The sequence below is a fragment of the Ovis canadensis genome, chromosome 23 (assembly GCF_042477335.2).
Source record: "Ovis canadensis isolate MfBH-ARS-UI-01 breed Bighorn chromosome 23, ARS-UI_OviCan_v2, whole genome shotgun sequence".
Lineage (NCBI taxonomy): Eukaryota > Metazoa > Chordata > Mammalia > Artiodactyla > Bovidae > Ovis > Ovis canadensis.
The window spans coordinates 58,285,661-58,309,772 of record NC_091267.1 but is presented as its reverse complement, the minus strand read 5'-3'; the positions used below and the strand labels follow the sequence as shown (position 1 = coordinate 58,309,772).

Below are 24,112 nucleotides of genomic sequence, written 5' to 3'. Positions count from 1 at the left end.
TCAAAAAAGGCTTTTAAAAATTGCCTTCATAAGTCGGCAGGGAATTATACGACCTCCTGGGAACAGGAATGAAATAAGAGGAAGAGTCAAATATATTCAGCTATAGGGGAAATACATAAAACATAACTCTTTCAGTCTCTATAATTATCTACATGAATAACAATTTATCTTACAGCTTACCAAATTTGTTCTTTTACCACTTTAGATACAATCAAAAAGTTACACTGTTGCTTGGTTTAATATACTTTTCAACTACTCATGCCAAACTCTTGAGAGTTGAGAGGGGGAAAAAAAACAGCCATGAATAGAGAGAGAGGAAAAAAAATGACTTTAGGCAGGGAATACTTAAATGATATAATAATCACAGAATCATCCAAATTAGGAGTGGAAGATGGAGCTTGTGCTCCTGGCTCCTCCGAACAGCCGCAGTGTGAGGACCCTCCAGTGTGCCCCCGCCTCCCAGGCCGGCTCTCTGCCATATGCTTGCATGCTAGGCTCTTTGCTTTTATGCATTTCAATGATGCTACCGTTTTCCTCACCCAATTTGTGTATTTTACACCTGTACAGGAGAATGTTATTGGAAGTGTCATTTATTTCAGAGTTGTGAAACCACAAACGGTGATTCACTCTACCAGGAACTTCAATTCATACAATCAAGCAACTGAGGGGTTTTTACTACCTTCAACTCCACCCCATCTTCCCTAAACTTCGGTTTTATGGGGAGCTATTTTATGCTTCCTACAATAAGCCCGCTCTGAATATAAATGCACATTTCCAATGTATATGGCACTTTCAAACAGCGTGAAGAGAAAATCTTAGAAAGATGCTACAGTGAAGCAACTGCAAACATAACACCCTGTTGTTTTTATTGCTAATTAGAAGCAAAACACAAGTTCGACCTCATTGCAGGCTAATCAGCTATTAAAACTAAGTGCTTCTTAAAAAAAAAAAAAAAAAACATCAAATCTGGTTGCCTTCTTTAGATGTATGAAAAAAAGGGGTGGCACATATTTAAAATTCTTTCCTTATTCTTTTCTATGCTGATGCAAATTCTCTGAATGGTTTCCATGTAAAATGTAAACGTGGGCAGGACAGTCACTGATCTCAGGGCAAAGATACAGCTGCCACAGTAGCACCTAGATGCTCTTCTCCTGGTAAGCCCTATTATTGTCAGAAAGATGAATTCTAAAACAACTCTATATTGTGCAATCTGCAGATTTTATTGACAAAGGTGTCAAGTCCTGCAGACCTGAAAGTTGTTTCCCTTGTCATGAGATAAATAAGCAGGTTTGCTTGAGCTTCCAGCTTTATTCAATTTGCTTAGATACAAGGTGACTGTAGCATTGATTCCATGTAAGACCGGATATAGATTTTTTAACGGAGGTGCATGTTCAGGGAGTTAAGAGTCACCTCTTGAAGCTGATGGCCTTGTAGGTTGGCTCACAGATACAAAGAGAGAGAGAAGAAACCCCTGGAACCTGAGAGACTATGCTGAGATGGGGCAAACGGGCTAGCTGGTTTTCACTGCTCTGCCTTGGGGATTCACAGCCTGTTATGGCTAGAATAAAGATCATCTAGCTTTTCTCTAACTTGAGCGTGTGTGGAAGTCAGGGGAGAGGGGCTTGTTAAAACACCGGTTGCTGGTGCCCAGTCCCAGAGCTTCTTATTGGGTAGGTTCTGAATGAGGCCTGAGAAGTTTCATTTCAAACAAGTTCTCAAGTGAAGGTGATGCTATCAGTCTAGGGACTGCACTTTGAGACACACTGTCTCACCCAACCCTCTCATTCTGGTGAATGAACACAGACAGACCCAGAGAGAAATACTGGTTTGTAGAGGCTGCACCCTCACAGGCCCAGAAAACTGGTGTTTCTCACTTTCATACCTAGAAGCTTTGCCATTTCCCTAGAATGACACTGTGCAGCCTGTCTACCCGATGCACATAAACATAACCTGCACTGAGAGATGAGGGAGCTGTTTCTGAAGTTGGCAGCAGGTGTGAAGTGCTTGCCTTCTTGCTGGAAAATTCTACGTATTCCTTCAAGGTAAGCAGCTCCATGCTTGCAAACAAGGAAAAGGCCTTTGGAGATTTCTCTCTATACTCTTGCTTGTTGGAGAAGAGGAGGGGCCAGGGAAGCTTGAGTCTGTTCACACATGGACTTGGGTTGTTATATACAATAATGAGTTTCTAAAAACTAGAATTTTTTTCTTTGCAGAGGAATGTGGAATAGGTATTTGTGAATCAGAGAAGCTATTAATATTTGAGGTTGGGTGGCCTCTAAGTTCTCTTCTAACTCTGTGAAAGATCTATGAAATTGGCTCTTTTAATATATTCTGTAGTAAAATTTCCTCATTCCTATCTTACTAAAGCCATAGTTTGTTCAGTTCAGTTCAGTCGCTCAGTCATGTCTGACTCTTTGTGACCCCATGGACTGCAGCATGCCAGGCCTGCCTGTCCATCACCAACTCCTGGAATTTACTCAAACTCATGCCCATTGAGTCAGTGATGCCATTCAACCATCTCATCCTCTCTTGTTCCCTTTTCCTCCCACCTTCAATCTTTCCCAGCATCAGGGTCTTTCAAATGAGTCAGCACTTCGCACCAGGTGGACAAAGTATTGGAGTTTCAGCTTCAACATCAGTCCTTCCAATGAATATTCAGGACTGATTTCCTTTAGGATGGACTGGTTGGATCTCCATGCAGTCCAAGGGACTCTCAAGAGTCTTCTCCAACACCACAGTTAAAAAGCATAGTTTGTAATGAGAAGCAAATTGTAATTGAATAATAATGCTGAGCCATGAGAACAATTTACTGTGCAAACTATTTCCTGAGACTTATTTCAGCAAGCAATTTACAAAATACATGTCCCAACACTTGTATTAAAATACATCCAGTCACTCCACATCTTCTTAACATGCTTTATTGCCTTCTCAGAATTGATATCTGAAATTTTATTGCAGACTTACTGTTTTGTCTAGTGTCTGGGACCACCAAGACTGGAATATAAGCTGTGTGGGAACAGAACGGCAACCCTCTTGGCCACTGCTCCAACCACAGTGCCTAGTACACAGTGGCACCAGATCAGTAACTTAGTAACTAGATAGGAACGCCTTTATTTATAAATCTATTAAATGAAGAACATAGATAAAGGACAAGATCATTATATATTTCATCTCTGTCAGCCAATATATAAATTGTAGATGGTGTTCAGAAAAAAATAAATATTAAATCCCATCAGGTGAGTTTTCTTGAAACCGAAGCAAGTTTTGTTTGTCTCAGAGGCTTTCCACAGAAGAACTGTTTGTGAGTTTTATGTCAGTGTGGATCATTTGCTAACACTTAGGTCTGGAACACTTTCTTCTCAAATTCTTATAGTAAAACCACCAGCTCTTATCAATATGGCTCAAAACTTTAGATTTGTTCAGCAAACAAAAAAATTACTCCACTATATAGAGTAGCATCTGACAGCTCTGTGATCATCTCCAGGGACCAAAGTTTACTAAACTGCCTTTGAAATTATGCAAGATAATCCTGTTTAGAAACGTTCACTGACTATCATTTACTTCAAGATTGTGTGCCGAGCCTCAAGCTGAGCCACCCTTCCAATGGGCACAGCCACTAGCACACTGAACTTGATTAAAGTCAGGCAACTCCTTTGAAGTCATCCTAGAACAAAGGGCCAAAAAATATGAAAGGCTTAGGGATAAAGTTGAAAACAGGCAGTTTCCAAGAATACAGTTCCAAGCAGAAGAACTCTGAAGAGACAGGAGTTGACTTCTCAGATTACAGTGGGAAGCAAATACAGATCTGGGTTGGGTCTGTATGGGCCAGAATGTCCGGGACAGTCATTTCAAAGAGCTGCTGAGGCACCATTCACCAGGTGTGAGCCTAGCCCTGCTCTGCGCAGAACATCAGAAATAAGAGGAAAAGCCCACCTGAGGGGAGAGGCCCATAGGCACACCAACCAAGAACTGTGGAGCAAATGAGTTCAAATCCACACCTTGGTAAAGGAGAAAAGGTACCAACTCTGAAGTTAGATAGATTTGGGTTCAGAACTTATTATATACGTGACCTTAGATCATTTATTCCTTGAGTTTCAATGCCTTCACCTGTTAAACAGGAGAAGTTCTAGGGGATGTGATGGTCAGCACAGGGATTAGTTACCAATACTGTATATTTGAAAGTAGCTAGGAGAGATCCCCAGGCCAGAAAGATCCCCTGGAGAAGGAAATGGCTACCTACTCAAGTATTCTTGCCTGAAATACTCAAGTATTCTCCAGGCAAGAATACTTCACGGACAGAGAGCCTTCTTCATGGACAAGAAGGCTGGTGGGCTACAGTCCACGGGGGTCACAAAGAGTCGGATACCACTGAGCAACGAACACTATGCTAATACTAGGGGCACAGGGCTTCCCAGATGGCTCAGGGGTAAAGAATCCTCCTGCCAATACAGGAGAGCCAGAAGACATGGGGTCAATCCCTGGGTCAGGAAAATCCTCTGGAGAAGGGAATGGCAACCCACTCCAGTATTCTTGTCTGGAAAATCCCATGGACAGAGCAGCCAGGGGGTCTCGAAGAGCTGGACACAACTGAACAACTCAGCATGTACAGGAGAGTAGATCTTAAGTGTTCTCATCAAAAGGGAAAAAAAAAATAACTGTAACTATGTGAGATGGTGAATGTTAACTACTTATTGTGGTAATCATTTCACAATATATACATATATATCAAATCATTTTCTTATATACCTTAAATTAATATGTTATATGTCAATTTTATCCCAGTAAAACTGGAAAAAATGTGATAATGGTGTCTATTTCAAGAGATACCTGAGATGATTAAAGATATTTTATGGGAAATGTCAAACAGCATCACATCCTGGAGCTTTGTACAAATGTGGGCCAAATGTTTTTATTTACCGAGAGCCACGACAGGTAGGCACATGAGACAGGGGTGGAGGGGACTAATGGGGCTTCGTAAACATACATCTTCATATCTACCCACAAAGGTCACGATGCCTGGTGTTGTCCACTTTGTTAGGAAGGAAGGCAACACAGCTTTCTATTTTGAAATCCAATAACAGTCCCCTTTTGAAATTCTGCCTCCTCTTCTGATAAATGGGCTTCCCTGGTGGCTCAGATGGTAAAGAATATGCCTACAATACAGGATACCCGGGTTTGATCCCTGGATTGGAAAGATCCCCTGGAGAAGGAAATGGCAACCCATTCCAGTATTCTTGCCTGGAGAATCCCATGGACAGAGGAGCCTGGCAGGCTACAGTCCACGAGGCTGGAAAGAGTCGGACACAACTGAATGACCAACTTTTCATCTGTTAAACAGAGCTAATCATATTCAATCCCGCCCACCTCAGGGGGACCTAGTAAGGATCAGCAGATAAAGAAGGTGAAAGGTGCTGCAAGGAGTGTAAATTCTGGGTGGAATTATGCTATTTATTTTAGATTCTGAATACTCACTTTCAGGGTTTTGTGATTATTATCACTACAAGATGTAAGATAAAATGACACTGCTTTCTCTGCAGAGGCAGACACCTCATTATGAAGCCTGACTCCTGGCTTCTCTTCTGCCCTCTCTGCAGAAGGAACAGGAGAGAAACTAGCCTGTAAAAAACACGACACAATGCCTCTTGAAATCTGGGCCTCTGAGGGAGAAGTTTGTATTGACATTCTTAAAATATGAGCCTGTCTCAGTGTTTTATGCCATCAATTGTAACTGTCAGTTTCCTCTGCAAGGAGAGGAATAATGGAGCTATTTATTCCCTCGCTCTTCCCAAACTAGTGTTGGCCTATGGGCTGGGTACTGCCCTAGCTGTGGTGGGAGGAGGGATCTGTTTTTAGAATATGGAAGCTTTTATGATGTTGTGGATTTAATCTCAACCTCAAGAACAGGAAGAGTATGTGACCCTCAAGCTGAAAGGTGTGTCATGCCACTGAACTTTTTGGTACTGGAAGACTGTTCCTCAGAAGCTGGGAAAGAATTTACAAACTCAGAACTCATCTGCAGTGATATGATGGGCTCCCGGGACAGTCTTCTCTCAGCTGGGTGGCCCAGCGTTAAAGCTTAAAGGACACCAGTGTTTATAGGCTGAACAGGCCTCTCTCCGTACATTGAGCTTGGCTGCCCTAAGATCTGCCCCAGGTTACAGAATCATTCTGAAAAACAAGGTTTAAACTTCTACCAGGGAGACATAAAAAGCACAGTGATTTACTAATAAATCAGGAGACAATTAAGGTTAAAAAGTCAATGCTCAGGAAACATTACGGATCTGAATTAAATCAACATATCAGAGTAATTCAAAGGCTAGTGCCTGGAAGGCAGCATTTTATTCACAATCCAATTCATCTATCAAGCAACGTTTCCCCACTCGTGGGTTCTCATTCTACGGAATGATTTGGGATATTTGCCAGCTGTAGCCAGCTTTTTCTGGCTGGCGCTCATTCTGGACTGAACATTTGCCAGGGTTTATAACCAAACTTAGGCTAAGTTTATCTGCTGTTCCTCCTGCCTCCGCTCTTTTCCCCCTTTCTCTTTCCCCAGAATATCAGTTGTACACACGTACTTCCTCTTTTTCTTTAAGAAACCAAAATAGTTCTAAACAGGTCCAGAAGACGTTGCCCTAGGCTCTTTCCACTTGGTATCAGAAAGCACGTCCAGCAGCACACCTTCCTTTCTATACATCCTTGAGGGGCAATTCTAGTACCATTTCATCTGGTGATCAAGCCAAGACTTTCAATGCCCCGGGAGATGGTCCCATAATGAAAGTTAAGGAATCATTTCAAGGTTTGAGACAGGAAGAACCTGAAGACAAAAACATCTGCCTGGTATTGATAATTTCCAACAGATTAGAGACTCTCTATATGTTCTTTATATCCACTAACTCTTTTAATCCTTATAGGAAGTCCCAGAATAGACCTCATTTCCCCTCATTTTACAGAAAATAAAACATGCTCAGAGAATTTAAGTTCTATATTTACATGGTCTCAGAGGTAGTAAGTTACAGAGTTGGGACTCAACTCTGTAAACTGAGGTTCAGGTATGTCTGATTGCAAAGGCCATGTTTTTTTATTTTATTCTCAGGGTCCAAAGGTTTCAGAATAACAACAACAAGAAAAATACATATATGCCGGGCTCTATTCCAAACATCTTACATGAAGCCCCTTCTTTAATTCTCACAGTACATCTATGATGTAGGATATCATCATTTGTGTATTACAGATGTGATTAAACGAGAAGGCACTAGTGGTAAGGAACCCACCTGCCCAGGCAGGAGACATAAGAGACGCGGCTTTGAGCCCTGGGTCAGGGAGATCCCCTAGAGGAAGGCCTGGCAACCCATGCAAGTATTCTTGCCCAAAAGATCTCATAGACAGAAGAGCCTGGTGGGGTACAGTCCATAAGGTCATAAAGAGTTGGACACAACATAGCATGCACGCACAGAACACAGACAAGGAAGAGACTCACGCAGATCACCCAGCTAGTGAGTGATGGACCTGGGAAGCACTCGGAAGTTTGTGCCCCTAACCACTACTAATCATAACTCCCAGTCTGGAATGGAACCTTGGCCCTGTACCTATCTCACCATTCGAAGGCCACAGACTTGGGATTGCTCCTTTGTGTTCTGGTGCAGATAAAGGCCAGATTACTTTCCAACAGTGTGGTTCTTCGAAGTTTACCCCAGATTGCTAACATTTTGTTCAATACTGGCTTTTTCTTTGTGGTTTAATTATTTGCTCACTCAGGTTCATTTGATTTGGAGCTTCTTGAATGTCAGAGCTTCAGTTCTCAAATGCGAGCCAAGCTTTGGCCTTTGCAACAGCCCAAGGTTAATGCAAACTGCAAACAAGGGGCCTCCAAAACTCACTGCGGCTGTGGGTTTGCTCCCTGCACCTGCTTCCTGCCTCAGTGTATTTCCTGGGTCTTGTGTGAAAGGGGCCTTGATGCCCTAAAGGTCTCTGGGGTGTGTGTGTGTGTGTGTGTGTGTGTGTGTGTGTGTGTGTGCGTGTCGATACATACACACCCATGCCATCCCCAATGCTTGTCTCACTGCTGACTCAATACACACACATCCAGTTTACTGAAGGTGGCAGTGGGGATTTGAGGGAATAACTCATCAATAGAAAATGGAAAGTGCCCAGGGTAGGCATCAGGAGACCTAGGCCTAGCTTGGCCACAACCACTTGATCTCAGCCAGGACACGTAACCCTCTGAGCCTTGATTCTGCCATTTTTAATTTTAGAGGATTAAGCTAGATTAGTATTTCTCAAACCATCTTCTGCAGAATGTTGGTATTCCTTGATAAATTAATGGGTGGGTTTGGAAAAACAACTTGTGCAGTCAGACATATTGCGGAAGTTGACTTTTCTTCTACTGGTGTGTCCAAAGCTATGAGGTGTTTGATGCAGTAGATAATCAAATATTTTGTTTATTCCAGTATTTAATAAACTTACTTGATAACCAAACCGTCTTTTCATACAACACCTATGAACACTTCATAGGGTGCTGGACAATGCTGAGGATGAATTTAAGATATCAACCAGCCTTAAGCCTGCCATCCTCCACATTCAAACTTCAATAACTTAATAAATGGCTAATGCATTTGCTAAATTATTGCAACACTAACATGAGAAAAACAGTAAAAAGTATTTAAAGGCGAACTTATTTTCATGTGAAGCAATCAACTGACAAGATAGAACTGAAGTTTAAAACCCATCTCTGTGGTAAATAGTAAATGAATGGTCTCTACAGGTGAGGTGATGACATTGCCCTATATCCAGCAGAACTGAAGATGCAGAAAGTGTTTACCATAGTCTCAGGTTTTTAATGATGAATTTATTTTTTAGTGCAGAAGTCCTCTTAAGGTCAGAGAAACTCAGACATTTGAATAGAGGAGAGCTTATCTCCTTGGATATGAAGATTTCCAATCCTATCTTTTTATCCCTTGTTGTTCAGTCACTAAGTCCTGTCTGACTATTTGCGACCCTCTGGACTGTAGCACGCCAGGCTCCTCTGTCTTCCACTATCTCTCGGAGTTTACTCAAATTCATGTCCATTGAGTCAGTGATGCAGTCTAGCCATCTTATCCTCTGCTGCCCACCTCTCCTTTTGCTTTCAATCTTTCCCAGTATCATCAGGGTTTTTGCAATGAGTCAGCTCTCTGCATCAAGTGATGAAAGTATTGGAGCTTCAACAACAGTCCATCCAATGAATATTCAGGGTTTATTTCCTTTAGGATTGACTAGTCTGATCTCCTTGCTGCCTTGGGAGGGACTCTCAAGAGTCTTCTCCAGCACCACAGTTTGAAAGCATCGATTCTTCAGTGCTCAGCCTGCTTTATGGTCCAACTCTCACATCCATACATGACTACTGGAAAAACCATAGCTTTGACTATACAGACGTTTGTATCCCTTACTGATCTTCATATACCATGTGACACTGATAGTTACACACACAGAATTTAATAAACAAATGTTGGTCAAATCACCTTTCAAAAAGCATCTTCGTGTGGTATGCCTGTTAACAAAGGCCAAAAACATAATAATCCAATCTTTAAAGAAAGCTCCTTGCAGATTTAGTATTTCTACTTATGTATATTTGTTTTATTGCTTTTCTATTGTTCTATGTAGTATATTTTATATTTGAATGGAAAAAAGTTTATAAAAAAGTATAATTTAGATGAAACTGTTCTGCTTCTGACCCATCTTGCTCTTAGTTGTGACAGTTTTGGGTTCTCTTATTTTCTTTTAGAAAGATCAGGTACTACCCTTCTCCTCTTCAACGTATTTGTTGTTTGGACTAGTGTTTGCTTTACCAGCCTTTGGCAGATCTAATCATCTCACCTGGATGGGGCTCAGAAGGCCACACCAGTCACACCTCCTAGATCTGAATGAACAGAAAAGCTCTCTGGACCTCAATTGAAAACCTCTGGGACTTTGATGCAGTGAAAGCACCCTGGTACAACACCTCCCTTTTTCTCCCTCTCTCTGCAGTTCTGAGTCCCATAGCTCTTAACTACAGATAGTTTGAAAAGCCCTGTTCTAAGGCACAACTCCCATCCTCCACCCTCGCCCAGTTTAAAAACTTCGGAATCCCAAAGCACAGGGTCAAAAGTCAAGCTCCTCCACCTGGTGCAGCAACCCCTCCTCTTTGCTGGCCTCTCCAGATCACTCCTGGGTACTTTTCAACATTCTTTGGCCACCTACCCCCACCCCCACCCCCCAGCATCCTTTTGTCCCCAACAAGACAGAATAAGGCAACATGGCTCCAGTCTTTATTCTCATTGCCGTCAATACTTGGATCTGCTCTTTCTCTCTGTTGAGCCATGAGGCCCTCATAACTGCACCCAAATGCCACCCTTTCTGGCCCTCCAGGGAGTACTGTCTACTCTCATTTGTTCCCATGGGCCCTGGGCACACACCACGGCAGCACTGAAGGCGTCTGACGTCCTTCTCTGCTTCTAAGCCCATCTTTCTCTTAGACTGGCAGCCTGTGGACAACAGTGATTGGGCCATATAGTTCTTTCTGTATTAGAGTCCCTGACACCAAGTAGGTAGATTTTTGGTGCATATTTGTTTAAAACAATCACATGCATTTGAAATGATACCAATAATGATATATTCTACTATTGAACACCAGCTGGAATCACTGTATACAACACATGAACAAGGTACACAATATGGGTTTAATAATAACAATAATTATGACCATTGACATTTATTGCGTGTTTCCTATGAGTCAGACCTTATGTAAGCAAATATATCCTAGAAGATGGAAATGATTATTGTCTCTAAAGCCTTTGACCGTGTGGATCACATGATGTGGAAAATTCTGAAAGAGATAGGAGTACCAGACCACCTTACCTGTCTCCTGAGAAACCTGTATGTGGGTCAAGAAGGAACAGTTAGAACCAGACATGGAACAATAGACTAGCTCAAAATTGGGAAAGGAGTATGACAAGGCCTTATTTTGTCACCCTGCTTATTTAACTTATATGCAGAGTACATCAAGCAAAATGCAGGGCTGGATGAATCACAAGCTGGAATCAAGATTGCCAAGAGAAATATCAACAACCTCAGACATGTAGATGATACCACTCTAAAGGCAGTTCCTTTAGTTCCAAAGAGGAACTAAAGAGCTTCTTGATGAAGGGAAAGAAGAGAGTAGAAAAAACAGGCTTGAACTTCAACATTAAAATAAAATCATGGTTTCGAGTCCCATCACTTCATGGCAAATATTAATAGCAGGGGAAAAAGTGGAAGCTCTGACAGATTTTATTTTCTTGGGCTCCAAAATCACTGCAGGCAGTGACTGTAGCCATGAAATTAAAAGACACTTGCTCCTTGGAAGGAAAGCTATGACAAACCTAGATAGCATATTAAAAAGTGAAGACATCACTTTGCCAACAAAGCTCTGTATAGTCAAAGCTACAGTTTCTCCAGTAGTCAAGCATAGATGTGAGAGTTGGTCCATAAAGAAGACTGAGCACTGAAGAATTGATACTTTCACACTGTGGTACTGGAGAAGACTCTTGAGAGTCCCTTGGACTACAAGGAGATCAAACCAGTCAATATTAGAGGAAATCAATCCTGAATATTCATTGGAAGGATTGTTGATGAAGCTGAAGCTCCACTCTTTGGCCACCTGATGTAAAGAGCCAACTCATTGCAAAAGACCCTGATGCTGGGAAAGATTGAAGGCAAAAGGAGAAGGACAGCAGAGGATTGGATGGTTAGATAGCATCACCAACCCCATGGATTTGAATCTGAGCAAACTCTGTTAGACAGTGGAGGTGTGCTTCAGTCCATTACGTCACAAAGAGTCTGACATGATTTAGCGACTGAATAACAAAATACCCTATTTGGTAGAAACTATTATTATCTCTGTTTTAAACTTGAGAAATGAGAGGCAGAGATTGCTTAAGTCACTTGCCCAAGATCTCTTGGTTTGCTCTCTCTGGTCAGCTTCTCTTTTCCCCCAGTTCCTTCCAGTGATAGCTCCCTGCCCTAAATCAGAGGGTGTCTGTCACTTTTTGGCCTGCGCTGGTAAGCAAATCCATGTGGACTGCTTGCTGAGGAAGTAATATGAGCTCTCAGCTTATGAGGCTATAATGAATGTACTTGGCAAAATAGAAGTCACTATCCCCAAGTGTGCAGAATAACCACATTTGGGGATAGGATTCCCTGACTCTGAGGCAGCAGCAGCTCAGGGCATTTGTTTGTGTCTTTGACCCTGAGTGGACATTATCTGGGATTTCTCCTGGTGCAGCTACACCTGAGGTCACAGTTGATCAGCTGCTATAGCAAAGTCAAAGGGGAGTGCTGTATACAGACAGAGTCAGGAGGTCAGGGGGAAACAGAAGAGGAGGAAGTACAAGGCCTGCTGAGGTGACCTTCAGGGTAACTTTATCTTCCAATCAGGATGGTAATTTCAGGAGTCCAGTAAGATTTCTTCTGGGCACAGGGCTACTAAATCAAAGCTTCACAAAGCAGGTAGCTGGTGTAGGAGGGACAAAGAAGATTTTACAAATAAAGACCAACCCAGGCCCTAGCCAGCTAAAGTGTGCCTGCTTTTCTTGGGACCACCTCTCTAGCGTGCAGCCAGCAGAAACAACGCCCAAGGACCCAACCTAACGTCTGTACTTTATGCGAATAAAACCGTCTCTAAATGCTGACATTTATAACTTCACAGGAAAGGTTTGGGAGGAGGGAGAAAGCGTAAAAGAACATTCTGTGTAGTGCCATGATGCTGCCAACAGTTTGTGGGTTGGATGGGGCCCTGCATTCCTAAAGATTAGACAAAACTGAAGGTTTCTTCTTCTTTAAAGTGAGGAAATACAAACCCTCTCCTCATGTCAGTCTCAACTCTTCAGACTTTTTGTACAATTTTCCCCATTCAGGAGTAATATTTAACTGAAGGGAAATCAGGAAAGCTGTAGCTTTTCTTTTCTACAAACCAAAAGAATTTAAAGATATCAAGTTTAGCTTTCTAATTCAATTTCTGAACTTTCTATTTTTTAATGAGAGAAAGAATGTTAGTCGATATAAGGAGAAAGCACATGTTTTTGTGATTACTAGAATTTCAGTGGCTGGTATTTTATGAACATGCTGCAGAGCTGTACTACGAGGACCAGGGAGCGATTGGAGCGACCCCCAACTCCTGACCCCTACCAAAGAGAAATGTCAGCAAGAAGTCCAAGCAAGGGAGTTCTTTTCCTTTCCACATTGGATAAAACAGATTCTGAACTGTGAAAAGAAATTAAGGCTGAGAAGTATTTTGACTGAAGACATGTTCCAAGTTACCTCCTCCTAGCATGTGAGCTACACCTGAATTGTAGACTGAGATTTGGTGGTTGGTTAGCTTTCAAGGTGAGCTCAGAGCAAGTCATTATAACTCAATCGCTGAGACGGGGATTAAAGGAAAAGCCACTGTTGCTTACTCATGAAGAAAGGGTTCATTAAGCCATTCATACATGTCACAGAATTACAAGATGACCCAGAACTACATAAACGATCAAGGTAAGTAGTATCATGGCCAAACTACTCTGTGGAAGACGCAGTGATCACCACGCCATTTCTTTGATCTCAGTGGTCCCCTCTTGCTGGTAGAACTCGACTGAAATCCACCATTCAACACAATGCTCTCGGACAAGAGGGGACCACTTCTCTAGTTCTCCACACAGATAGCCAGTCAAGCAGGTCATGCCCCTACTAGTCACATTCTTTTTTTCTCCCCAAATATATCACATTTTGTTATTTAATTATCTTATTTGTTCCTTTTCTCTTCTACATCAGCTAATAAACTCCATGAATACAGAAGCCCTATCTTTCTGGATCATTTTTATATTCCTAAGAGTTTTAAATATATATATATATATATATATATATATACATATGTAATGAATGAATAAATGCTATAGCTTTCCAAAGAACATTGTATATATATTCATATTAACCCCAAGCTGTTCATCTCTATTCATTATTTATGTAAATCCAACCTATTCTTCAAGGTGGATTCCCTGGTGGCTCAGATGGTAAAGCATCTGATTGCAATGCAGGAGACCCGGGTTTGATCCCTGGGTTGGGAAGATCCCCTGTAGAAGGAAATGGCAACCCACTCCAGTACTCTTGCCTAGAAAATTCCATGGATGGAGGAGCCTGGTGGGCTACAGTCCATGGGGTCACAAAGAGTCAGACACGACTGAGCGACTTCACAGTCACGATTCTTCAAGGTCCAGGTATGGTACCATCTCCTCCATAAAGTGTCCCATGTGCAACACCAGTCTACAAATGAACTGTGCCTTTTCTGAGTTCTTTACCATCCAGCTTAGCAATCTGTGACTTGATAATTGACTTTTTAACTGCATTTTAAAAATTATCCATGAGGTAATTATTTTAAAATTATACATGATCATCTACCAGATCACAAGGGGAAATCTACAAAGAACACAGGTAATTAGTCATGAGGCAAATGTTAGTATCATTCCCTCTGAATAATGTTTTGAAAGGAAAGCAGAGCATGTGTAAAAGTTGGGAGGTTTGGAAGCACAAGATACCTGTGTTCACAGAACAGCAGAGAATACCAGGAGCTGAAGCACGGGGGTGAGGGGTGTCCAGGCATCAGAGAGATGCAGGAAAAGGAAAAGCAGAGAGACTGGACCTTCTGCTGGAGAGGACACATAGAAAAAAGAACTAATACAGGTAGCCTCTAGGAGCAAAGACTAGCCCTTAGCTAATAGCCGCCAGGTACCTTGGTGGCTCAGTGGTAAAGAATCCACCTGACAATGCAGGAGATACAGGTTCGACCCCTGGGTCAGGAAGACCCCAGGAGAAGGAAATGGTAACCTGCACCAGTATTCTTGCCTGGAGAATTCCATGGACAGAGGAGGCTGGCGGGCCACAGTCCATAAGGTTGTAAGAGTTGGACATAGCAACTAAACCAATACCTTGATGCAAAAAGCACAAGGAACTAAATGGAAACTCAACCTGAATGAGACTGGAGTCCCATCCTTGTCCACAATTTCCAGCCCTGCCTGCACCTTGATTTCAGCCTCATGAGACCTTAAGCAGCTGAGCTTCCGGGACCTCTGACCTACAGAAACCATGTGACAATAAACGTTCACTGTCTCAGGCTTCTAAATCTGTAATAAATCTTTATAGCAACAATAGAAAATGAATACAAATTTCACTATTCCTCTTATCACTGCATTTTAATGACTGGGGTTAGTAGATAAACTGGTCTCTGAGACAGGGGCCATTACCTAGTGCTCACAGACTGGCTGCAGCAGACCAAATGTCATAGGGTTGAAACTGCTTCCCTTTTCAAGAGAACTTCCAAGCCCTGCAGATGATGCCAAAACGGTGAATCTGCAGTTAACTTTGGGTGAAATGTGTATTTTGTCACTTATCCACCATCACTGTCTAATCCTGACACCTTATCTTTGTCATCAAATACAACTATAGTCCAGCAGATGTCTGCCCTTCCGTGTGCATATGTGTGTTCACAGGGAGATTTAACTTCACCCCAGTATGAGCATAATTGGGAGAGAAAGCCTGCTGTTCAAAGAAGACTTCTGCAGAAATCTGCTGTGTTGTATTTTCTGCACTTGAATATATTATCCAAAGTGGAAGTGAAAGGAAATGAACATTATTAATGACCATGTGGTAAGCTGTGCCCTGGATGCTCTCGTGTATACTCTACTTTCCTCTGGCTCTCATAAAACTCTGCCAGGTAGGTTTTAATAGCCTCGTTTTTCAGATGAGGAAAACGAGGATCAATGAGGCTCAGTTGCCCAAGGTCATGCTACTAGTAAGTGGGGATTTAGTATCCAAATCTGCATCCAAGAGACTTCAGCGCCCTAGCATTTTAATACTCTAGTATGCTGCCTTAGACGTTGCTGGATTTATTCTCAAGCTAGTGAGTTGTGTCCTGTACAACTCAGATTTTATCTGAGTGAGTCAAGACATTCTTACCTAAAATAAACAATACAAGGCCATAAATAAATAAGCACTGAAATGAAAGTGAAGATATTACTTATATCAGAGAAGCAGGAGATGCCAGAATGGTTATGGAATTAAGTAAGATTTGGAAGCCCGATTGAAAAGAAGAGATGTTCTATGTGAAGGAGGCAATGGGGTGACTGGAGATTCAGATCCAGGCTAATTATGTTATTTTCTGTAGGATAAGGTAGAGATTTAGCAAAACTCACAGCAAGTCACTAAGATGAAAATGATCAGGAAACAAGGTGAGATAATGGAGGGTCTGTTAAGCCAGATAAAGAATTTGGGGCTTTATGCAAGAGAAATGGTTATTTCTACATCTGGCATCAATTACTCATTTTGTTATGGTTGCCTTAGTGGATGCTCCACGAAAACTTATTTTATTCTTCTTTTTCCATTTCAGTAATTAATATATTTATTTAGTTAGAGCTATAAGGGGTATGGGGTAGGGCATGGAAACAAAAGAGCTTTGCTCTGGGCTGATTATTTCCAAAAGGATCCCCCAAATGAAAAACAGAGTAGAGAAGCATTGCTGTGGATAAAGAAGGTGCAACCCTGGCTTGGTGGAAGCTCGGGCTACATGAATGAAGTTTTTCTGGGGCTTCAGGGGCTTCCATAAGCAGGTGGAGCTGACATGCTACGCTGGGGAAATCACCTGAGGCAGCCATTCATTACTCAGTGTCCTCACCAGTATCAGGAGAAAACAACCAGAAATAAGCTATGTCCCTCTAAGACAGACCACAGGAACAGAATTTCTTTTATTATAATATCAATTGGTACTAGACAAATAATGGATGAAAAGTAAATACAGAAAGTTATTTCAGCTATTTTATTTAATAAAATAAAATTTTATTCATACTAGCCATGAAAATGTAAGAAATATGGAAGATTTTCTCTTCTCCTTTGCCTAATGCCCTATGCAAATACGCATCTAAGAATATGTGTTGATGTAGACTTAGATATATCCACAGATATACGAGGAAGAAAAATAAGCAAGTACAGGTAGTCCTTTGTGTCACAAACCTATACTCAATAGCTAGCTCCCTCTCTTTAAGTGATCTTGGTATGAGTGACAGCAACGCTGACGAATGAGTGTAGCTATAGTGTGTGTGTGTGTGTGTGTGTGTGTGTGTGTGTGTGAGAGAGAGAGAGAGAGAGAAGTGGGGGTGGTATTTGTAACAGACACTGGCTGGTTGCATTTTTCACTTCCATGTAGAATTGTGGATCTCAAGCTTTGGAAAATTTATTGCATCCCCCTCTTGTCAGATTCTGATTTGAGAGAATACTCTCAACACCTGGAAATTCTTGGGAAAAACTTGGCAACCGTCTTCAGTTGTGATTAACCGGCCCCCTTCCCAATTGCTGTCCTGGAACTTGAACTCTTGTGGAGATCGTATATAGGACAGTCTGGAAAGTGGGATGGCTTTTATGCCCAACTGCTGCTGCGTTTATTTTAAAGAACTTACTCCCCTGTTTGGGCAATGACACAGAATGCAGAATGAAAACTTATGGCAGTAGAGCGGTCAGTGCTGGGAAGGCACTTGAGAGAAAACTGAAAGGACCAGGCAGTCGAAGTGGTGATGGGGAAGAGAGGAGAAAGAGGGGATGGTGGAGTGGGGGAGCATGGGCTGGCTTTCCTGGGGAAGAAAGGGAGGTAGGTTGCAAGGTGAGCAGCTACCATCACCATCAACTAGGGACCTGTGTATTTACCTTATCATAATGGCTATTTAGTGGGATTGTAGTTGACTTTATTTCTTCTTATACGAATTTTTTTTCCCACATTTTCCAAATTTTATTCACTAACTTTTTTTTTAAGATGGTAAAAGAAACAATATGTGTTTTTCCAAATAATCCTTTGATCTACGCAATGGGTAGAGAATCTGTTTTTCACTGTTGTTCTTGGGTCTTCAACGAGAAAAATAATATCTAGTACTAAAGGGGTTGGTTGCTGAATTAGGAGAAATTCTGAAAGACTTTTAGGACTGCTGCTGCCACTGCTGCTGCTAAGTCGCTTCAGTCGTGTTCGACTCTGTGCGACCCCATAGAAGGCAGCCCACCAGGCTTCGCCATCCCTGGGATTCTCCAGGCAAGAATACTGGAGTGCATTGCCATTTCCTTCTCCATGCATGAAAGTGAAAAGTGAAAGTGAAGTCGCCCAGTCGTGTCTGACTCTTCGCGACTCCACGGACTGTAGCCTACCAGGCTCCTCTGTCCATGGGATTTCCCAGGCAAGAGTACTGGAGTGGGGTACCATTTCCTTTTAGGACTATGTCACTCCTATTGAAAGATGACAAGATGCCCCTTACATATTTGCAGTTGTAATACGACCCAGGACTATGTCTTACACATTTTAGACACTTGATGCCTTTAAATTGTATGATTAGAAAAAATAAAGAAAAACTATAATAGCACAAAGAATTATGTCCTATAAGAGAAAGTTCCTTGGCCTACTGGTCTTTCATGGAATATAAGACATGACAAACTGGTTCAGAACCATAACTTTTCACTATGGAATCTCAATTCCTGGTAGATGGTTAAAAGGGGATGAAGTCTCCTAACACTTTACCATATGTTTTAGATATAACCTCAAACTCATGGTTTCCTTAATGACTTACTCTGGTCTGTTTTTATTTTTAGCCTATGTCACTCTCAAGATACAAGTTTTGTTTACTACTAGGTACGTAGGTATGTTATTCCAGTGGTCATGTATGGATGTGAGTTGGACTATAAAGAAAGCTGAGCACCGAAGAATTGATGCTTTTGAACTGTGGTGTTGGAGAAGACTCTTGAGAGTCCCTTGGACTGCAAGGAGATCTAATTAGTCCATCCTAAAGGAGATCAGTCCTGGGTGTTCATTGGAGGGACTCATGTTGAAGCTGAAACTCCAATACCTTGGCCACCTGATATGGAGAGCTAACTCATTTGAAAAGACCCTGATGTTGGGAAACATTGGGGGCAGGAGGAGAAGGGGACAACAGAGGATGAGATGGTTGGATGGCATCACTGACACAATGGACATGAGTTTGGGTAAACTCTGGGAGTTGGTGATGGACAGGGAGGCCTGGCGTGCTACGGTTCATGGGATTGCAAAGAGTCAGACACAACTGAGCGACTGAACTGAACTGAACTGAGGTATGTAAAATTCCTCAAACTTTTCTTTATTAAGTATTAGGTTTAGTGTTTTGTGATTTAGTGAGTAAGACCATTTTTGCTTTCCCTTTGCATCTCCTTTGTGAATTTTCAGAATGTCCAGCCTCCACTGAGTCTCTGTTCACCAGATGAGACGAAAGCTCTAGACGTAGAATTGGTATCATACCCCGGGTCTGGCTAACTGGCTCCAAAGAGATCCTTTCAAATTAAAAAAAAAAAATTGTAAGAAGAGCATGGAAATTCTTAAAAAACTAAAAATAGAACTACCATGTGACTGAGTAATCCCACTACTGGGTATAAACCCACAGAAAACAATAATCCCAAAAGACACATGCACCCCAATGTTCATTCCAGCATTATTCACAATAGCCAGGACATGGAAACACCCTAAATGTCCATCAACAGAGATGGATAAAGAAGGTAGGGTACATAAACACAACGGAATATTACTCAGCCATAAAAAGGAATGAAACTGGGTCATTTGTAGAGATGTGGATGGATCTAGAGACCATCAAACTGAGTGAAATAAGTCAGAAAGAGAAAACCAAACATCGAATATTCACACATATATGTGGAATCTACAAAAGTGGTATAGATGAACTTATTTCCAAAGCAGAAATAGAGACACAGATGTAAAGAATAGAATCTGTGGATACCAAGGTGGGAGGGGGGTGAGCCGGGAGATTGGGACTGACACATACACACTGCTGATCCTACGTATAAAAAGCATCTGCCTGCAGTGCAGGAGACCTGGGTTCGATTCCTGGGTCGGGAAGATCCCCTGGAGAAGGAAATGGCAACCCACTCCAGTATTCTTGCCTCGAGAATCTCATGGACAGAGGAGCCTGACGGGCTACAGTCCATGGGGTTGCAAGAGTTGGACACAACTTAGCAGCTAAACCACCCCCCCAATGAGAACCTACAGTATAACACAGAAAACTCTACTGAATGCTCTGTGGTGACCTAAATGGCAAAGAAATACAAAAAAGATGGGATATGTGGCTGATTCACATTGCTGTACAGCAGAAACTGACACATTATAAAGCAACTATACTCCACTGAAAGTTTTTTAAATTGTAGCAGAGATCAAATTGCTTATTAGCCAGTTCCTTACTCTGAACTCCAATATTTAACCCACAGACAAGGCCTCTTGAGGGTTCTTTCGATAACTCAAAAGCTGAGTCATGCTACTGACGTTGCAAAGACTCTGGAAATAGTGTGGGAAAAACGGAGGGGATGGGAAAAGTCAGGAAAACTGGAACCTAGCACTTTCTCTGTGCAAAACTGGTTTAGTGACTTTGGACAAAGACTTCAACCCTCTGGGTTTTGATTTCCTTGCCTGGCAAGTGAGAGAGCAATGCTTATCTACAAATCTCAGTGGAGCAGGAAGATCAAATAAAAGTTAGGAAATGTGCTTTGAAAAGCAGAACGCCCTCTTCCGACGTAAGGGGGCACTGGGATGCACCCCCAGGGAAAGCTTTTTTGTCTCTTTGTGTCCTCAGATCCTCCATCAATACCGAAGCCCCACCTCCCGACGCATTCCTGCCCACCTTCTCAAGCTTCCAGGCCCTCCAGAGAAGAATGGGAAAACCCCAGCAGAGGCAGCTCTTGGACCTGCTTGTTCTACTTTGTGGATCTCCCCCTCTTACTTTCTTCTATCTAATTTGTTCTGAATCCTTACGTAATAAAGTAAACACTCACATCAGCTTGCTTTTACAACACGCAACTTACTATTCTAAAAGTTATTTTCCTGTAGACCTGGTGTTCATTTCCAGTCATTAATGGGTAGTCTGTCATAATTCTCTCTAGTTGCTTTCCACATGTGTATATATCCATTTCTTGTCTCCTGGGAGCTTTACAAGGTCTTTGAGGGAGGCATGTTTCCTGGGACTTCATGATTTCACCAAGCACCAGGCTCACCACCCTTCATGCTGGGCCAGCATGTACTTCATGTGTACTTCATCCCTCCAGGATACAGTTTCATATTCTCTGTGTGCAAATCTGCCTTCTTAAAAGTCCAACTGAACCCATGGACTGTAGCCTGCCAGGCTCCCCTGCCCATGGGATTTCCCAGACAAGAATACTGGAGTGGATTGCCATTCCCTTTTTCTAGGGACCATCCCAACCCAGGGATCGAACCCAAGTCTCCCGCATTGCAGGCAGATTCTTTACCATCTGAACCACCAGGGAAGCCCTCTTAAAAGTCCATCCCCACTCAGCTGCTAACTTCAACCTAGCTAAGTACCTTCCTGTACCCGCCACATATGCCCAGCTCCAGGTCTTCGCCCATGTGAAATGGAATAGCTCCAGCCATACCAATAAACTAGGATGTAACAGTCATCAGTGATTTCAAGCTTCCAAAAGTGAATGAGGGCTTTGGAAAGGGAGCACAATGCCTGAGATCCAGCATGCCACCACCCCCATGGTGACCGCCAAAGAGCTGGGGGTGGGGTGGAGTGGTGGAGCAGGTGTGAGAAATAAAAAACTAAACAAAACAGAATTTGGCCCCAGATAGCTGAGGTGCATATGAAAGGAATGAATTCAGTGAGCCCAGAGGCTTGCACCTGCCCAAACACAGGAGAATGCTAAATTCCTTAGCTTGACATTTGGTTTTCCTTATTGTGTGAGCTGGTAGCTCAAACGGTAAAGAGTATGCCCGCGATGCCGGAGACCTGGGTACGATCCCTGGATTGGGAAGAGCCCCTGGAGATGTGCATGGCAACCCACTCCGGTATTCTTGCCTGGGGAATCCCCATGGGCAGAGGAGCCTGGCGGGCTACAGCCCATAGGGTCGCAAAGAGTCTGAGCAATTAACACACTCCTGTGCGTGCTATGTGGTGAGTTGCTTCAGTGGTGCCTAACTCTGTGTGACCCTGTGGACTGTAGCCTGCCAGGCTCCTCTGTCCACGGGGATTCTTCAGGCAAGAATACTGGAGCGGGTTGCCATGCCCTCCTCCAGGGGATCTTCCCGATCCAGGGTTCAAAGCCTCATCTCTTACGCCTCCTGCATTGGCAGGTGTTTCTTCAACACTAGCGCCACCTGGGAAGCCCTTCCCTTACTACTTAACAATAATCTTTTATGTTCACAATGCCTGCTCCCTTTGTTGCCAACTTGTGTATAGTTCGACTGCCTCTCCTGCCTCCTGGGCTCGGAGTCCTTAACATTACCACCAAATAAAATAACTCTCCTCTCAGGTTGTGACTAATTTTTTAGTTGACATCCATCTGGTGCCTCAGTGAGTCACTATGTATCCACTCTCTAGGGTTCAAGTCCAGGATTTTGTTTTTCACTAAACACTGTCCTCCTTTCTGATCCTATATCACTATGGCTCCCGTGGTTGGCCACTGAGTTGGCACAGATTAAATCTGGTCTGCATTAATCCTCAGGCTGTTTCATGTAGGTTAACCTCATCTCTTTTCAGTACAGTAGAGGGAACTTAAGGTCAGGAGCCCTTTCTTGCTTGTCTTTTGTTCTGGTCTCTCTCTGTGTTGTATCTTGGCACTATGTTACATGTTTAGTAACTAAAGAGCTCATAATCGTTTGCAAGAAGGTAAGCACTTTATGAACCAGCATATATATATTTATTCCACAGAGTAGTAAAGACCTCTGAAAGATCAACAATTAAGCTTTAGTCTATAAAACTTTGTACACAGTAAACATTCAGTAAGATTCATTTACCAAAACTTGAACTGTTCCTCCACACACTCATGGTGGCACCGCACATATCCATGGCACCATAAAGAGAAACTTTCAAACAGCCATTACCGTGACCAAAAATTAAGTGCCTGTGTGTCTGTGGGACAAGCAAGGTGGAGCCTGCCTGGAATCTCTGACCTCTTTTAAAATACTAAAACCTTTTCTATATGTGGCCTTCACAAGGAGGCAGAATGACCTAGGATAAAGAGTATGGCATGGTTTTCATGCTCCCCGAACGGGGGGAACCTTAGACTGAAGGCCTGCTAAGATAGAATGTGTCACTTACCATCAAGGGCTCACTATAGAACAAAGCCTTCTAAGAAGTCGGAGCTTCTACGAAGCTCCAACCACAACCACGTTTCACTTTCTGCACCTTCGCCCCTATTTTCTCATCATCTACTTATTCATTACCTCTCTACCACCTGAACTTGGCACACAGCCCACCCCACCCCCGCTTAACCACACGGGGCACTACATACACAATTGCTAACTTTTCTGCTATCTCCAGAGCCAACGATATGTTCATACAAATCCTCACATGTCCCCATCTTCTGTGAAGCCCGTAGCTCGGGCCCTCGTGGTCCCCCACCCCATTCTTCTGAAATTCTGTCTTCTCTGTGCTCTTGTTTCTTCTCCAACACTTTTGTCATTCCTTCTCTGTGTCTGCCTGATCTCCTCTTCCTCTGCCTCTCTGTTTAAGGTGAACCACAGGGGTCTCCCCTTCCAGTCTTTTTCCTTAATTTTCCAGTCTTCCCCTTTGGTGAATCTCTAGCTCTCCTCTGTGCAGGGCTGCCAACTGCTGCCTCGGCCACTCATCCCCTCTCACTCCCGCTTCACCGTCTACAGTTCTGTTCGCATGCCATCATCCTTCCAGTTGCCTGAGGCCAACATACTGGAACCCTCTTTGATTTTCGCTAAAGAGGGAAACAGATGAGTCAGGAATGACTCATTATTATTTATTTTTTTCTTTGAGCACCTGAGTAGATATGCTGCTTTTAAGAGGCTTATAATCTAGGGGGTGGGCTGGGGGAAGGAGGGTAGGTAGTGGGTACAATTCAAATAAGAAATGAATTATTACAATGTCATATGAAAAATGCAAGATGGGGTAAGTTTGCCCAACCCAGACAAGAGGGAGGGAGCAGTCAGGGGAAAAAGACAATAATTTGATCATCTCACAATTTTTGCCTGAATAATGAAATGGCTGCTCACTGTCTACTTAAGTAAGCACAAGCTTCAGAGTGTGGGGTAAAACCTTTA

General features: G+C 42.7%; 1 protein-coding gene and 1 long non-coding RNA gene across 6 annotated transcripts in view; one reads left to right on the top strand and one right to left on the bottom strand.

Moving 5' to 3' along the window:
- The window catches only part of SETBP1 (SET binding protein 1), a 412,206-nt gene that overhangs the window by 83,867 nt on the left and 304,227 nt on the right, over positions 1 to 24,112 (bottom strand). Inside the window, exon 6 of one of the 3 annotated variants that reach the window (XM_069569053.1) lies at positions 19,146 to 19,356. The exons of the other annotated variants lie outside the window; for them this stretch is intronic. Coding sequence (XP_069425154.1) covers positions 19,319 to 19,356 — 38 coding nt within the window. The 3' untranslated portion in view covers positions 19,146 to 19,318. Of the gene's footprint in view, positions 1 to 19,145; positions 19,357 to 24,112 lie in introns of those variants that run through there. 3 annotated transcript variants of the gene reach the window in all.
- LOC138428377 (uncharacterized) lies at positions 1,734 to 20,877 on the top strand. Of its 3 annotated transcripts, XR_011252422.1 has the most exons (5): positions 1,806 to 2,042; positions 14,019 to 14,246; positions 15,516 to 15,672; positions 18,646 to 19,140; positions 20,661 to 20,877. It is a non-coding gene; the product is annotated as an uncharacterized lncRNA (long non-coding RNA). The 3 variants fall into 3 exon arrangements; XR_011252421.1 differs by lacking the exon at positions 15,516 to 15,672 and having other exon boundaries at positions 1,849 to 2,042; XR_011252423.1 differs by lacking the exons at positions 14,019 to 14,246; positions 15,516 to 15,672 and having other exon boundaries at positions 1,734 to 2,042.